General features: G+C 42.2%; 1 protein-coding gene across 3 annotated transcripts in view; it reads left to right on the forward strand.

The window, feature by feature from the left end:
• Positions 1-1694: 1694 nt before the first annotated feature.
• CTDSPL (CTD small phosphatase like) overlaps positions 1695-15407 on the forward strand; it is a 63116-nt gene continuing 49403 nt past the window's right edge. For all 3 annotated transcript variants that reach the window (XR_013537649.1, XM_073002824.2, XM_020806347.3), the window contains exon 1: positions 1695-2707. Coding sequence is in view for 2 of the 3 variants with exons in the window: in XM_073002824.2 (XP_072858925.2) it covers positions 2632-2707 (76 nt within the window). In the remaining variant the exon portion in view is untranslated. The remainder of the gene's footprint in view (positions 2708-15407) is intronic.

The following is a 15407-nucleotide window of genomic DNA, read 5'->3' on the forward strand; positions in this document are numbered from 1 at the left end:
GCTTCTCACGTTCTCTGGCTGCTCTCTTGTCATAACCGACCAGTGACGGAGAGAAGGCACCCCACATATGCTCCGATGCGCGGATCTTCCTCCTGGGATTAGGATGCGCGGTGCAAGTAGAGTTAGGATCTCCCCGGCATTTTGCTCCTCTTCAAATGCAAGCTCGTTAAATCTCTTTAACGTGCAGGATGGCGTTGCCGTGACCACTCGGCGGTGAGAGCAAGAGAAGGGGGAGATAAAGAGGTGCATTCTGTACATGCTCAGGAGCACGGTATTATCTCAACTAGCAAAATATCAGCAGGGAAATAGTGAATTGGCCGGAAAGTCCCTGGGAGGGGGGGGAAATCCACGCTTGTGCAAAACTCCTCCCTCCCTATTAATTCCAGCCACTTCGTTTCCTTCCTTCGCTCCATCCCCGTCCAGCTGAAGCTCCTCCCCTTCAGCTGGGAGGGGGATGGCTCCGCCCCTTGACAGCCGCATAGGCTCCTCCCCCTCCCGAAGGGGCTGCCTATTTGTGCGCGCCCTGCACTTCCTGCCTCTCGAACTGGGCCCTCAGAAGCCCCGCCCCCTCCCTCCCTCTCGGCTTTGATGGACAGGTTGTGAGGGCCAGCCGGCTCCGCCCCCACTCCTTGCCTTCTGCCGAACGGAGCTCTCAAAAGCCCCACCCCCCCCGGTCCTTTGATGGACGGGTTGTGGAGGCCTGGTGGCCCCGCCTTCGCATCTTGCCCGCCGAGCCGTCCTCTCTCGGGAGCCACGTCCCCTTCCTCCTCCCCCCGCACCCCCTCCCCACCGGTCTTTGATGGACGGGTCGTGGAGGCCAGCTTAGCCCCGCCTTCAACTCCTTGCCTTTTGCCGAACTGAAATCTCAGAAGCCCCGCCCCCGCCCCCAGATCTGTCATGGACGGGTCGTGAAGGCCCAGGTGGCCCCGCCCTCCCGTCTTGCCCGCCGAACCGAGCCGCCAGGAGCCCCGCCCCTTCCTCGTTGATGGACGGGCCGTGAGGGCCGGGGTTGGCCCCGCCCCGTTGTTTACCGCTCGTCCGGCCTGGAAAGAGAGAGCAAGAGGCGGGAAGGCGGGGATGAGGGAGGGAAGGCGGGAGCCCGTCGCGGCGCTTTCCCTTTCCCGCCTCCATGTTGTTGCCTGAGGAGGCAGCGGAGGCTCCTCTTTTTCCTTCCTCCTCCTCCTCTTCTTCTTCTTCCCCCTCAGTGGGAGCCCGCGCGGGTCTGAGGGGACGCCGACGGCGGGAGGAGCAGCAGCAGCTGAGGCGCTGAGGGGAAGCCGGGTTGTGGGGGGGGGGCGCCCGAAGAAGGCGACGGAGAAGGTGGCGCTTCCTCCTCTGAGGGGAGCTGACAGGAGGAAGGACGACGACGACGGAGCAAGAGGAGGAGGACGACGAGGGGGAGGAGGGGAGGCAGGCTTCCGAGCGGGACGGACCGACCGACCGGCAGGCAGGCAGGCAGGCTGAGGGGAATCGCAGGAGGAGCAGCGGCGGCGGTTGTGGCGCAGCACGGCGAAGGGGAGGCTGCCGGGTTCCCCCTCCTCTCCCCTCCTCCTCCCTCCCCCCAGCCCCCCCTCACTCTGTCCCCCCCCTCGGACTCTCCCCCCTCCCCACCTGAGGGCTGACGAGAGGAAGGAAGGAAGGAAGGAGGGGGCGGGCTTGTAGGGAAGGCGGGGAGAGGGGGGGCGCCAGGGATGAGATAATCCCCGAAGGAGCCGCGGGTGGGGAGGGTCGGCACCGGGAGAGGAGGAGAGAGGGAGGGGAGGGAGGGTGGGGTGGGGGAGGGGGTCATGTAGGGGAGGGGGGACTGCCAAAAATAGAGGAGGGGGTAATCATTCCCTCTTTCCTCCCCCCCCCGTCTTCCTTCTCCTGGGAAAGGGGCAGTTTTAGGGGGTGGGAGAGAGAAGGGGGGGGTTGTCCATCCAGGCAAACTTTAGGGCTCGTCTCCTGAAGGGGAGGAAGGTTTCCTGACAAGTGGGATGAGCCCCTCTTTTGCAGGGGGAAAATGACAGATCAAGGGGGCTTCTGCGCAAGGTGTCAATTTGAATTGGATTTTAAGGGGGAAGGGTGATGTAAAGGTTCCCTCTCTCCTCCCCCCCCTCTATTTTTTTTTTTTTTAATTTTAATGGGATCAACTCAGGGCAGCCTGGGGTCTGCATCCCTTCAGGAGCTACAGGATACATTAGGGTTTTTTTTTTGTTGGGGGGGTTAGGTGCAAAGTATAACTAGTAACCCACCCCATTTGTCTTTTTAAAGCTGTCTTGGGGTGGCTGTTCGAGGCGGGTATTTTTTTGTGCCTGTTTTAGGGATCTGGAGTGGCACTAGGTTTATTCTTATTTGGAATGGTACAGGTTTTTGCTTTTGGTGGGGTAGCTCTGGGATTTTTCTTTTTGCCTTTAAAACAACCACCACCCTTTCGTTGAAGAAGTACAGAAGAGACCTGTTTGTGCGCTGCCTTCTATTACAATTTTTTCTGTGGCTTGGCTTCATTCCTGGAGGAGTTTTTTCCCCCCTGCGTATAAATCTGCCTATTGATTTCCAAAAAAGAAAACAAATAAAGAGAAACGCATATAAACGCACACTGAACCTGCCTCTAAGAGGGAAATAGCCAGGTGAAAAACGCACTCAGTTTCCATGGACAACCCGTCCATTATCACCCAGGTGACTAACCCCAAAGAGGAAGAAATCCTGTCTTGTTCTCAGGATAAAGGTGAGAAGCTGTTCTCTACTGAGTACATACTTATGTAATGGTTGCTGACAAACGGATACAATTATATAGTTATATTGTGATATTAATTCCAGCATATGCCTGCCTGTTTTTGTACATTGAACTTGCTGGATTGTGGGACACCCTAAACGTTTTCAGTGCTGCATAACCAGAATCCAGTAACAAATTAAAGCACATGAACTGCATTCTGCCACTTGCTTACGTTGGTCTCAGCCCTAGTCGGTGTTGAGTGCAACTCTTCCAACCTTGTTGTTTCTCTGTCACTTAGAGCTTGGGTTCGATCCAAGCCGTGGAAAGGCAGACCTTTACTGAACATACTAGAATGGTTTTTAAACATTGGCATTCCAACAGTGGGAAATGTTTTTTTGGAGGAGGAGAAGCTATTATAAACATCCCTTTAAAATGAGTAGAACGATTGTTCTGAAGAGACATTTTATTTAAGGTACTGTACTTGGATGTTTGGCATCTGAAAAGTGTAAGGTAAAACTTCCTGTCGGGAGACTGGTTTGGATGAAAAATCTTACCGTTGGATAGTCACAAACTGGCATGGGGGTACTCCAGAAGTCAGCTCAGATAATTGCTCTTATTTTTTTTACTTCAGTGGAAGGCTTGAAAAATCATTGTAAAGCTTGGTTTCATGAAAACCTCAAAATTGAGAGATGTATTAGACCTGCATGTGAAACAAGTTGTTTGTTGTAGACTGCAGAGGGAGGTATGGCGAAATGATAGGCTATCTATAAAAATAAACTATATGGAATACATCTAGTGGTGCTGACGTTGCCAGAAGAATAAACTTGAACTCATTAGAATGATTTTGAAATCTTGACATCCGAGAATTTTGTTTTTACAGTATTTAGGTGGAGGGGCTGGCCTTCTTAAATGAGTGCAGATTGCCTCCCCCCCTTTTTTTAAGGAAAAATGTTGTGTGAGTTGTTGAAGCTGTCTATTCTACTGAATATCTTGTCTGCTCCAGTTCTCTACTAGTTTGGTCTGGGATCGTGTGGGTTAAGGAACAGAATTCTGACTGGTGTTGGCTGGATATACTGATGTGGAGAAGGCAATTGAACTAGCTATTCCTCTGATTCCTGTTTGCTCTTTAATTCTGTGATTTTCCTTTTTCATGTTTTAAATTTGCATTAATAGCATTAGTATTAATAATAATAATAATTAGCATACAATTTGTAATAAAAAGGAGAAACAGGGTTGATACAGATTTAAAGTTCTCTGTAACCTTAGCAATTGTTAGTTAAAATTTGGTTCTTCCATATCAAATTCAGTTGTCCCTTTTTCCCTCCAGTGCCAGAAACTCCTTTGGTGTTCTAAACTGTTTCTTGGTATTGCTGGTGGTAATGTTAATGTGGAGGCAACCTGATTATGAACAAGTAGTCTTCATAAAATAGAGCAGTTTAGGCTGTTTTTTTCCTTGCTGTTGGAAGCTAAAGACATGCCTGGACCATAAATATTTACAGTGGAGGAAAGCTACCAGAAACAAATCTGAAAGCTTACTGGCTGTTTTTGTTTTTTGTTTTGTTTTGTTTTGCTCTGGTGTCTACTGAAATTACAAAGAGAACTGATGCTTCTCACTTTGCAGGCAGGCTATTGTGATGTGGGTGAAGTTCATGTGCATTAGGGATTGGTGCAGATATGTTTCAAATCTCTCTTTATGTTCAAGAAGGAGCCAATCATGGGCCTGCATGCTTGTACAGTACTTGTGACAGTTGGTTTAAACCAGGATTAAGATTTGGTACTACCCTGAAACATAATCAATTCCAGCCATAATTGTCCTAATCAGAGATTGATCATTTTTAGCAGACAATGATTAGTGTCAACTGTGGGAAAGGAAAAGTTGAGGAACACACTTGTCTGAGCAGAGGAACTATCAGAAGGGAATACTTGTTTGTGACTTGCTTCTTAATTGTGTTTTAACACATCAGAGTGACTCTAGGAGAAACAGTTCTACAAGTCAGATGAATTCATTTTGAAAACTGAACTTTTTGGCACTAAAAGTTGTCTGTAACCTGCTTTGATGAAGATTTAGTTGCAAACCTGTTAAATATATATAAAAAAGACATGACATGGTTCTCTAGACTTCTGATGCTGAGACAAGCAGGGTAGTAGACTCCTGATGCTGTTTTTCCACCATGCCCTGCTTATAATGGTCTTTGAAATATATGTCTCACTACTGCTAGAAACGGAATCATCTTAATCAAGGTTATTTATGTGCCGCTTTTGCCAATCAGACCCAAATTGGCTCACAAGGCCGTAAACAGATACATAAATATGTAGGACTAGATGGGCTGTGGTCTACTCCAGGAAGTCTGTGTTTTGTTATGCCACTGGAGACTGCTGCTTTGAGGTACAGTAGTTTGAATTGCCTCAGTAATGAAGCCAAAACTTTAAAAAATACTACCTCTCCAGTGCAGGCATGTGCATGCCTACTCATTTTAAATTATGTACTGTTGCTCCCAAGTACGTAACTGTTACAGGACCTTGGATCTGGTGAGGAGAGGAGAGGCCTGTTTGTATGATGGGAAGTTCCAACTTTTCAGTGTTTAAATGAGAAGACATCAAGTAAACTAGGTGCTTCAATTGGCCTTGTCTACCCAACTGAAGTAGCCCTAATTACTACTTCAGTTGGGTACAAGGAGATTGTTGCCCTTGTTATGGAATAACCCACTAACAGTGTAATTCTAAGTAGAAAACTGGTTTTGACACACCTGCTCTCCAGGATGAAGTACCCTCGTCATTTTACATGCCAACTGCCAGCACCATATGGCTCCCCCTTCTAAATTCTTTTTTGTACTGCAGTTTGGAGGAGGAGGAGGAGAGAAAAATAATTTTTTTACCTTGCAGAAAATGACTCCTCTCTTTCTGAAGCCTTCTGCACATGCCAAAGGACAGTAGAGGGAAGACTGTTGGAGGCAAAAATGGACAGTAATTGCATGAGATTAAGAAAATGTGTGTAGGCGTTTAGGTTTTGCATATTGCTATCCACATGATATTGAATTCAGTTTGGCAGGACATCTGTAGCAGGTCTACTTGTAACAACATGTTTAACCTGTCTTTCTTATTGATCTCTTCAGTTTTGTGAACTGTACATTCATGTTTTTATTTTATTTCACAATGAATTTGTGAAATATATAGACTGAGAGGGAAGGATTTGGTTGAGAATGTCCAGTGAGGTTCATTACTGAATAGGTATTGGAACACATCTGGAATGTCCTATATTGGGAAATCTGTTCTAGCTAGCAGATCACATAAATAAGTTCCTTGAAAATGACAATTGTAACTCAGCATGTCTGAGACTGTGAGTTTATAACTTTTTGGAATATGGTGTTATGCCATGCAAAAGAGCATGGGTTGATGTTGTAAAACTAGTCTACTGAAGGGTATATGCGATTTGTTTCTGGAGAGGGGCATGCCCACCTTGAATGCATGAAGGAATTCTGCCAAGAGAAGATGAGAGTTTCGTAAATAATTTTAAAGATCAGCTTAAATAGATTTTTCTGATAGATATTCTGTGTTTCCCCCAAAATAAGACAGGGTGTTATATTAATTTTCGCTCTAAAAACGCATTAGGGCTTATCTTCAGGGGATATTTTTTTCCCCAATGTACAACAATCTATATTTATTCAAATACAGTCATGTCATTTTCTGGTTGCTGCACAATAGTGGAGGGTAGGGTTTCACTTAACAGGCTAATTTTGGGGTAAGGCTTATATTAAGAGCATCTTGAAAAATCATACTAGGGCTTATTTTCAGGGTACTAGGAGGAGGATTTCTATGACATGTCACACTTTCTCTGCAACCTATACTTAAATCCGCAAGCAAGTTTAAACATGTTTATTAGCAATCTGAGCTTTCTCACTAGATTACTTATAAACATGTCCAGACTCACTTAAAAGTCCAATCACAGGCTGCAGAAAAATTATAACATGTCACAGAAATCTTCCCACTAGGTATCACTATTATGAATTAAGATTTCTCAAAAAAGAGCTATTTTTTATATTTTAATTGCTCGATCATAGTTCATTCAAAATCTCTCTGAAGTTAGTTCTAGTTCAGCTTTTTGAAGATTTTTCAGAAACAAGAAAGGGGGTGTGGTGGTGAAAAGCTTGGGAACCATCTGATATTTACTGTTTTGGTTAAAGTATATTATTTATTACACAGTTCTAGGGCTACATAATAAAAAGGACCAAAAAAGCCAGCTTAGTATACAGTGGTGCCTCGCTTAAGTCTTTGAATTTTTTGTGAATTTTTTTTCCCCCATTGAAATAGGCTTCAGTGCATTTCAATGGGGGAACCGCGTTTCGCTTAACGTTTTTTCCTATGGCGATTTTCGCTTAAGGACGGTAATCCGTTCCAGTTGGAACGGATTATCCGGTTTTCAGTGTATCTCTATGGGAAATGGTGTTTCGCTTAACGATGTTTTCACATAGTGATTTTTTTTGAACCAATTAAAATCATTAAGCGAGGCACCACTGTACCAGCTGTTGGTAGCTGCTGTTTGGATCCATTCTATAAACCTAAGCACCTAGCCTGATGCTTATGAATGCCTGCATGAAGATGTTGAGTTTTAAAGCTGATGATGTGATCTGTGTTTAGAGAAGGAAATGCATACTCAGGAACATTCATTGTGCAATAGTGGGAGGTCCCATTGCTGTCACTGGCCAGTTGGCATTTGGTGCATAGAGAGTCAAGGAACTGGACAGATCAAGGGTATGTTCAAGGAACTTTCCATTTTGCAGGATCCAAAACTGTCCTTCATTCAGTTTCCCAACAAGTTCAGCAAGTATGCCAGCCCTGGGACATTTAAGAAAAAAAGAATGGGAGGCAATGGACCAGTATCTGCCCCACTGGCATCTCCTGCTACAGCATACTGAGCCTGCCAGCAGGTCTGTGGAGGCTGTATCATTGATCTTGCCGCCCATATAAGTAGGAATGTTCTGTCTCTTTCATATTACAGTCCTGAAAAAGCATCTACTGTACATCTTTTTGCTGCCAATGGAGACTTCCCTCTGAGACCAAACAATAGTGTGCAGGGACACTTTTCCTTTGAACTATGGTGTAACAGTAAAGGGTTACCCCTTTTCCGTGCCCGTTGGTGCCAGTCTCCTGCCTCATAAGCTATTTGCTGTTGAGGTAAGACATATGGAATACCAAAGTATTCATTTAGCATGACATATAATTTGACCCTTAAAGATAACAATACCTGTGAATCTGGAGACTTGTTGCACTTGTGAGATCAGAATGGCAGTGTGTTTTACCAGTACCTTCATTACATAAGCACAGATTTTAAAGGTGAGAGCAAGGACATGTTAAAAGTCAAACTCCATGGTTGTTTTATTCTTGCATGATTCACTTACCCAAGAAGTCTGCCCAAGTTGTTGCCTGTATGGTTCCCAGGAACAGTGTAGAACTTTCTTCTTTAGACTTATACTCAGTGATCAGGATTAAACATATTCAGGACTGTATCTTTTTTGTAAGCTATCTGTTTCTTCGCGAATACACTATCTGTTTCTGTTACTTACTAACTGCCACATGCTATGGGGGAGTGGGGGAATGGAAATAAATAATTAATTAGGATTGCAGCCTCTTCACTCAAAGATGTTGCATTTAAATGATCAAGTTACACAGCCATACAATATTGCTTTTCTCTTTCATCAGTCATATGTAATTCAAATTACAGCATATCTTTTTTGCTCTTATAGATTTGTTTTACTCAGTATCAGCATGCTTATTTCACATATGTGTCTTACATTTCACATTTCTATTTTATTAACTGCTACATGTATTTTGCTGTCAAAATTTAGCTGTTGAAAGTTTTTATAATTGGCTGCTTGGTATAGTTGTATTCCTTCTCAAAGGATTGTCTTCACATAATCTGTTATGTTAGTCTGATTTAAGAAACACTCTTTATTGTGAATGACATAATTATTCAGAAAAATAAGTATTCGATGCAGAATAAAAGTGTTTCCTGGCAATTTAAATCATTCATGAGCATCTGTATTATGCCCTTTGTGCCATCTTGATATAATCTGTGTTCTACCTGTAAGAGACAGAAAACTCTCTACATAATAATATATGGACACAGGTATATAAAAATTGAGAAGTAACCAGGAAAACCCTTCCCAGCACCACCTAGAGGAATATTGGAAACTGTTCAAGTGAATCACATCTTCACATGTAAGGTACTGAAAGACAGATTAGAGGAGGTGTTGAGAGTCCTGAACAGCGTTAAAGAGATTTGCAAAGCATATGTGGAAATCATTATCATCATCATCATCTGAGAGCTGTTGTAACACTGAATTCTAATTAAGTACGTGTACAGTGGAACCAGTTACCTCAAGAGGTTTTGAGTAGAGATGTGGGTATTTGTATACGAATATCCCCCCCACAGGTGGATTCCGCTGCTGACGTGAGCTCGAAGGAGCCTTCCTATCGCTCCATTGTCGGCAGTGGATTAGCCACTCTGCAACCTGGCAGAGAGGCTCATCATCCCACCTTCTGCCAGGACTGGCTAATCCATTGTGGACAACGGAGCAATAAGAAGGCTCCCCTTGGGGCCGGACCCTTGTTATCTCCACCTGTGGGGTGATATTCAAATACGAAAAGCCCCGTCTCTAGTGGTGAGTACTCAGACACTGGAGGCATTCAGGAGAAATGTAGACAATGATCCGGCAGATATCTCCCTGGACTGAGCAGGGAGTTGGACTTGATGGCCTTGTAGGCCTCTTTCAATTTCATGCTTCTGTGATTCCATGTTAAATAGCCAGTAATACCTCCCTGAATAACTCTTCATATTGCAAGTGAAAGACATAATTAGTGCTTGCATATTTGTTTAGTTAATTAGTTTTATTTTGTTTCAATTATTTATATGATACCTTTCTCCCCATGGGGGTGGGTCACCCAAAGCACTTACGACTGATACAATAGATTTAAAAGCACTATACAAATATCATAATTAAAAGACAATTAAACATACATTAAGATTAAAAGCCAAGTTTAAAAATTCAAAAAAAAAAACATTAAAAAACCTGTAAGTTAAAAACCAGCATTCCTGAAATAACTTACTGCATAGAGGCCTGCCTGAAGAAGAAGGTTTTGCCTGGCAAATGAAGGATAAGAGGTAGGGAGCCAACTTGGCTTCTCCAGGCAGTGCATTCCAAAGCCTGGGAGCAGCTACTGAGAAGGACCTCTCTCATGTCCTCACCTAGCGAGCTTGGGAAAGTGGTGGAATGAAGAGAAGGGCCTCCCCAGAGATCTTAAAAGCTGAGAAGGCTTCTGTGGCGCATTACAACCCCTCAAATAGCTTGGGCCCAAGCATGAAAATTATGTCTTATAAGAAGAGAAAAAATGAACAAATTATTCCTGATACGTTTCCACCATTTAGATTGGGCGTAATGATTAAATGAAGATTTGATTATGGCTTTCTAATGTGCATGGGTGTGTATATGTATGAATGTATGTATTACCAAACCTTTCTCCCAGGGAGGACCCAAGTTGGCTCACAGCAGGCGTGAAACACGTATACAGCTAAGACACAGTTGTATAATATTAAAATACAAATAAGTACGTTGCCTTACTGAAAACCAACACAAAATGCAAATAATTTAGAAACCATTTATAAGCACAAGGGAAAAAAACCTGATAAAATGCCTGCCATTGAAAAACATTTCTTAGCTGCTAGTGAGTGGCCAAAGGACCACCTAAAGCCACATTGCTTGCGGTTTCTTAAACGATGCCTTGGGGACTCTTTTCATAGGTCAAGGCTGCAATGGCTTGTCTTGAGTTGTCTGAAAGCAAAGGAGAAGCCCGAGGCACATAGCTGGATCCCTCCTGAGCACACAAGACCTCTTTCATCTTAAAAGTGGTTTCCAGGTTTTTTTTTTTTTGTGCTTTTTGATGGTCTGTTTTTCCAACTTATTGTCAGAGTCTATCCTTTATTTTTTAAAAAATACTTTTCATACAGATAGTTTTGAAAAAAAAATTTTTTTAAAACCTTTAAAAAGTATATATATATTTTAATAGAAACATTCCTGAATTTCTGTGTTTGTGGATCAATGGTACATTTCATTCACATACCTTTCAAAAATTCAATTTCTGGCCATCCTTTTCATGAAGAAATTTGTAAATTTGGCTTTGTTCTTACCAATAAAGGGACAACAATCACACACACAATTTGTTTTGTTTTCTCAAGTACTCAGCTTTTAAAGACTGTTTAAGTTCCTTCCATTGCATTTATGAAGAGATTTCCTAATTCTCAGGAGTTCTGGTTTTTTAAAAAATGAGCAAAATTATTGCACATCTTTAGTGCCTTGTTTGTCTGAAGCGTGCCAGGGGACTTAACAAAATGGAAGGGAAAGATCAGCAGAATCAGCAAAGCATGTTGGACATTCAGCTGCCAAGCATCAAAGAGAGACCCACTCTCGACAGAATCCATGTCCTGGGCCAAGCAAGGCTGCTCTCCTTTTTTGTGCTGAGCACAATGTGAACTGCTGAGCACACTATGAATTTTGACAGTTGTCCCTGTTTTTCAGAGATATTTGCTTCAACATCATAATGCGGGTCAGATTTGGCAGATCACCTGTTTTCATATTGCACAGACATCTCCATTAGTTCATTAATTCTAAATATTAAAAGTGGCCGACATACATCTTGCATTTGGGGATTTTCCACACTCTGAGGATGATATTTAGCATCAGTTATTATTTGGGAAAGCCCTATATGAAAAGTATTGACACTACATCCACCATAGTCAGGGAGTTCTCGCTAGGTACCGTATGTTGGAAGTTGTTTGTGAGAGGTGATGCTTCCTTTTTCAATGGGTTGGGAAGATTTTCTGTGAGGAAACTTGGCATCTCTTGGACTGTAGTCCTTAGTTGTTTGGTAAGGAACTCTAAAGCTCTCTGTTTGGTTTCTTGGAATTGTAATGAGACTGTGCATACAGATCACCGATATCTAAGGCATTACTGAGTAACCCGCTCGTGGTCAAAGTGCATACTTATAACCCTGAAAAATCACACAAGCTTCTTTCGAATTGCAAGTGCCGAGGTTATTTTGTAGCTTCAACCCCCAAAATATGTAGGTACAGATGTAGTTGACCTTGGCCTGTATGTCATGATTGACTACCATTTGGAAATCCTAAAGTAATGATACTAGATAAGACTAAAGGAGGACAGAGTGTTAAGATTCTTTGAGAATGGGGACTGTGTTTCTGTTTGGAACAAAGGTCAATGTGCTATGTAACTGCATTGTTGAGAAAAAGTACTTTGTATTCCTATAGCCAGTCTTCTCATTTGGAGTAGAACGAGATCTGTCACACCCTAGGGTTGCCTTACTGGGAATTAAATTAGGTATTTATGGTGAATAGTGTTAACAATTCAAGAAACTGTATCTTTACTTGTTAATGTAGCAGACAAGTAGCTCAGAACTGGCGGTCTCTTGATATGTATCAGTTATTTTCCCAAAAGTCTTGTACATCACGCTCAATTCCCTGTGACTGCACTGAAAAGCTTGCTTATGATACTAATCTTTTTCCTGGTATATGTGAGCTGCTTTTCAACCAAGAATGGCTCTGCAGACAGAACTTAGAATATCAGTACAACATGAATATATGATTGAATGAAGTATAAAAACAATAACGGGCACAGACAAAACCAGAACAAATGAGCATGCAAGAGTTAGAAAACTTAACAGTTTTGTATTGCAATGAATGTAGCTAAAGCAGTATTTGGCACACCACGTTTTCCAGAATGAATGTCATTTTTCCTGGGTAGTCAATCTCCCCCTTAAAAATGCATTTGATTCAGCAATATGCTAATGTAAGTAATTGCTGTACTACTTTGCAACATAGTCTTTCAAAAGATGTCTGAATTATTTCTATTATGTTGACCCCCTTACCACTAATTTTGTAATGGTTTGTGGCTCCTTTCACTGCTTATGAATACCACCAAGTTACTGCATATAAATATCACCAAGTTTCAGGAGTTAAGGTACATTGTTCTCTAAGAACAAATTGTATTGTCTTTTAATTTTTCCCTTTCTAATTTGGGGAATAACACAGTGTCTAAAATACAGAAATTAGTCATCTCAGCTATATTTTGTATATGTGCTCTTCTGCAACCAAGAGTTCAACTTGTTCCTTTATTGATACAAAGTCAAGGAGTTCCTGCCTGAGCTGTAGGTAAGTGGAGATGACTAATTTATGGAAGAGCTATGGATTGGATTGGTGTTAGTGAAAAATCTGAAGAAAAGCTGAACTGATTGCATGGAAAGTGTTTCTGTTTTGCAGGAACCAAATAGGACAAATCCACATGCAGATTGTCTTGTGTGGTCTACATGCTTATTCCCATAGCTGATGTAAATGACTTGAAATTGAAATATCGTTTTCATTTTTGGACAGTCCTGTTCAAGTCTACTGAAGGGATGTGGTGGCGCTGTGGGCTAAACCACAGAAGCCTGTGCTGCAAGGTTAGAAGACCAAGCAGTCATAAGATCGAATCCACATGACGGAGTGAGCACCCGTCACTTGTCCCATCTCCCGCCAACCTAGCGGTCCGAACGCATGCAGATGTGAGTAGATTAATAGGGACCACCTTGGTGGAAAGGTAACAGCGTTCCGTGTCTAAGTCGCACTGGCCATGTGACCATGGAAGATTGTCTTTGGACAAAACGCTGACTCTATGGCTTGGAAACGGGGGTGAGCGCTGCCCCCTAGAGTCGAACACGACTGGACAAAAATTGTCAAGGGGAACCTTTACCTTTACTTTTCAAGCCTACTGAGAAATAAAGTCTGTTGAGAGCAATATGGTTTACTTGCAGATAGGTTGGTATAGGTTTGTTCTGAAGCAACTAGTTACATGATTAGAGAAAACTAAATCAGCATAAGTGTTAAGGAAGCTTGAATTTTGGTTGACAAGTCAACTTGTTGTAAACCTCTGTGTACAGTTATGTGCACTTATTTGTACATATGCTAAGAGTACTCTGGCTTGTAGGGCAATCATGTATGGAAGAGCTTTCTTTTTAGTGGTGTCCCCATTACATTACTGGAACATTACTGCTTCCAGTAAATGTTCTTACTACTGGACTAGGTGGACCAAAGGTTTCACTCAGTTTAAGGCAGACTTCCAAAGTTGTTGTTGGTGAATATGCTATCTGGAGTGCTTGTCAATTTATAGTACTGTATGGTTGTCTGATAAGTGACGTAATCATGAATTCTGTGGCTACAGTCCCCTCCTGTGCATGAGCATCACTCTTGTGAATGTGGCATCACATTGTTTCTGGGTTGTGATTTGCTTGAGCTTGGACAAAATCTGGACCACATTTTGTCTCCCTACTTAAAATCTTAATGTCTGCTATCAATGTTGCTGTGGCTCCGCTGGATATTGTGAAGGCTTGGCACGGTGTCATGAAACATCTGTTGATTCTGCTTGTGAATATTTCTGTAGGGGTTAGTGATTTAATGTACATGTTGAGTTAATGCTGCATGTTCAGTGTCTGTTGAAAATTAGGCTGCTGTTACAGAGATACGCACAAATTAAGGAATTTCCCCCCTAAGCAAGAATCCTGTTTTGCATTTATACAGAGGCTTCCATGTTCCGGTATAGTTCCTTACATGTTTGATTTTCACTCTGGAAGACTTCCAGTTTACATCCCTGTTTTCTGTTGATGTTTGCTCTTTCCAACCTGCCCCATTTTGACCAGGAAGTCAGCAGGGCCTCCCTCATTTTGCGACTTCATTCCTGCTCTCCTGAGGAGAATTTTCATTAACACAAATCATTAAAGTTCTGTTAATATTACTTTTCCCTTGACCTCTGTCTTTAGGATACAATGTTGTGCATTGCTGGTTTACAGGTTAAGTGTTTTGGAAATTAATATATCATTATATTCAATAAATGTTTGAGCATGATTTTTTCTGGTGTTAGCTCTGCATGTCACATTGCCTTTGGAATGAAACATGTAGGTTGGGTTGCATAGAGGCCTCATAAATATAAGTTACTGCCATAATGCCATAACAGGATGATCACAGTTAATTTAAAACATAGATAGGATGTCTCATAGCAGTGGTTAAAGTTGTGTTATTCCACTCCTTTTTAAAAAAACTGTTGCTTAATGTACTGCTGAATGACATGAATTCTTCAAAACATTAAGAACTTTGGTTTTCTTGTTTCTTGGATAATGTGAACACTGTATTGCGGTTGTGGGGTCAATGCACAGAACTGGCTGCATGTGGAATACATTAGTATTGCAGTATTAAAAATGAAGGACACTGCAGCAGGAGCATGAAACGTGGTCTGAAAGGGTATTAGCTTTGTCAGCACTTTAGGAAGATAATTTATTTGAAGTTTAGCTTTTTGTGTGTGAAAATACTGTACCTTTACTGTCATGTAAATGACACATTGACTACTTAGATCTTAAATGAAATGCACAGTGACAGTTAAGTCTTACCAGTATAAGACGGCTATATTTTCAACATAAATTGTGCCTTCCTTGTACACTAACATGTTTCTTGTTTGCATCTTGTGGTAGTTGTAACATGTTTTAACTGCTCAATTTACCCCCCATATTTCTATCTTAAATTTACAACTGCTCTTGCTAAGTTTTCAGAGACATGCGAGACTGTCCTAGGTGGATACGATTCAACTTCAGTCCTTTTTGTAGGTGTCTTGTTTCTAAATCA

Source organism: Pogona vitticeps, chromosome 6 (assembly GCF_051106095.1).
Source record: "Pogona vitticeps strain Pit_001003342236 chromosome 6, PviZW2.1, whole genome shotgun sequence".
Taxonomy (NCBI): domain Eukaryota; kingdom Metazoa; phylum Chordata; class Lepidosauria; order Squamata; family Agamidae; genus Pogona; species Pogona vitticeps.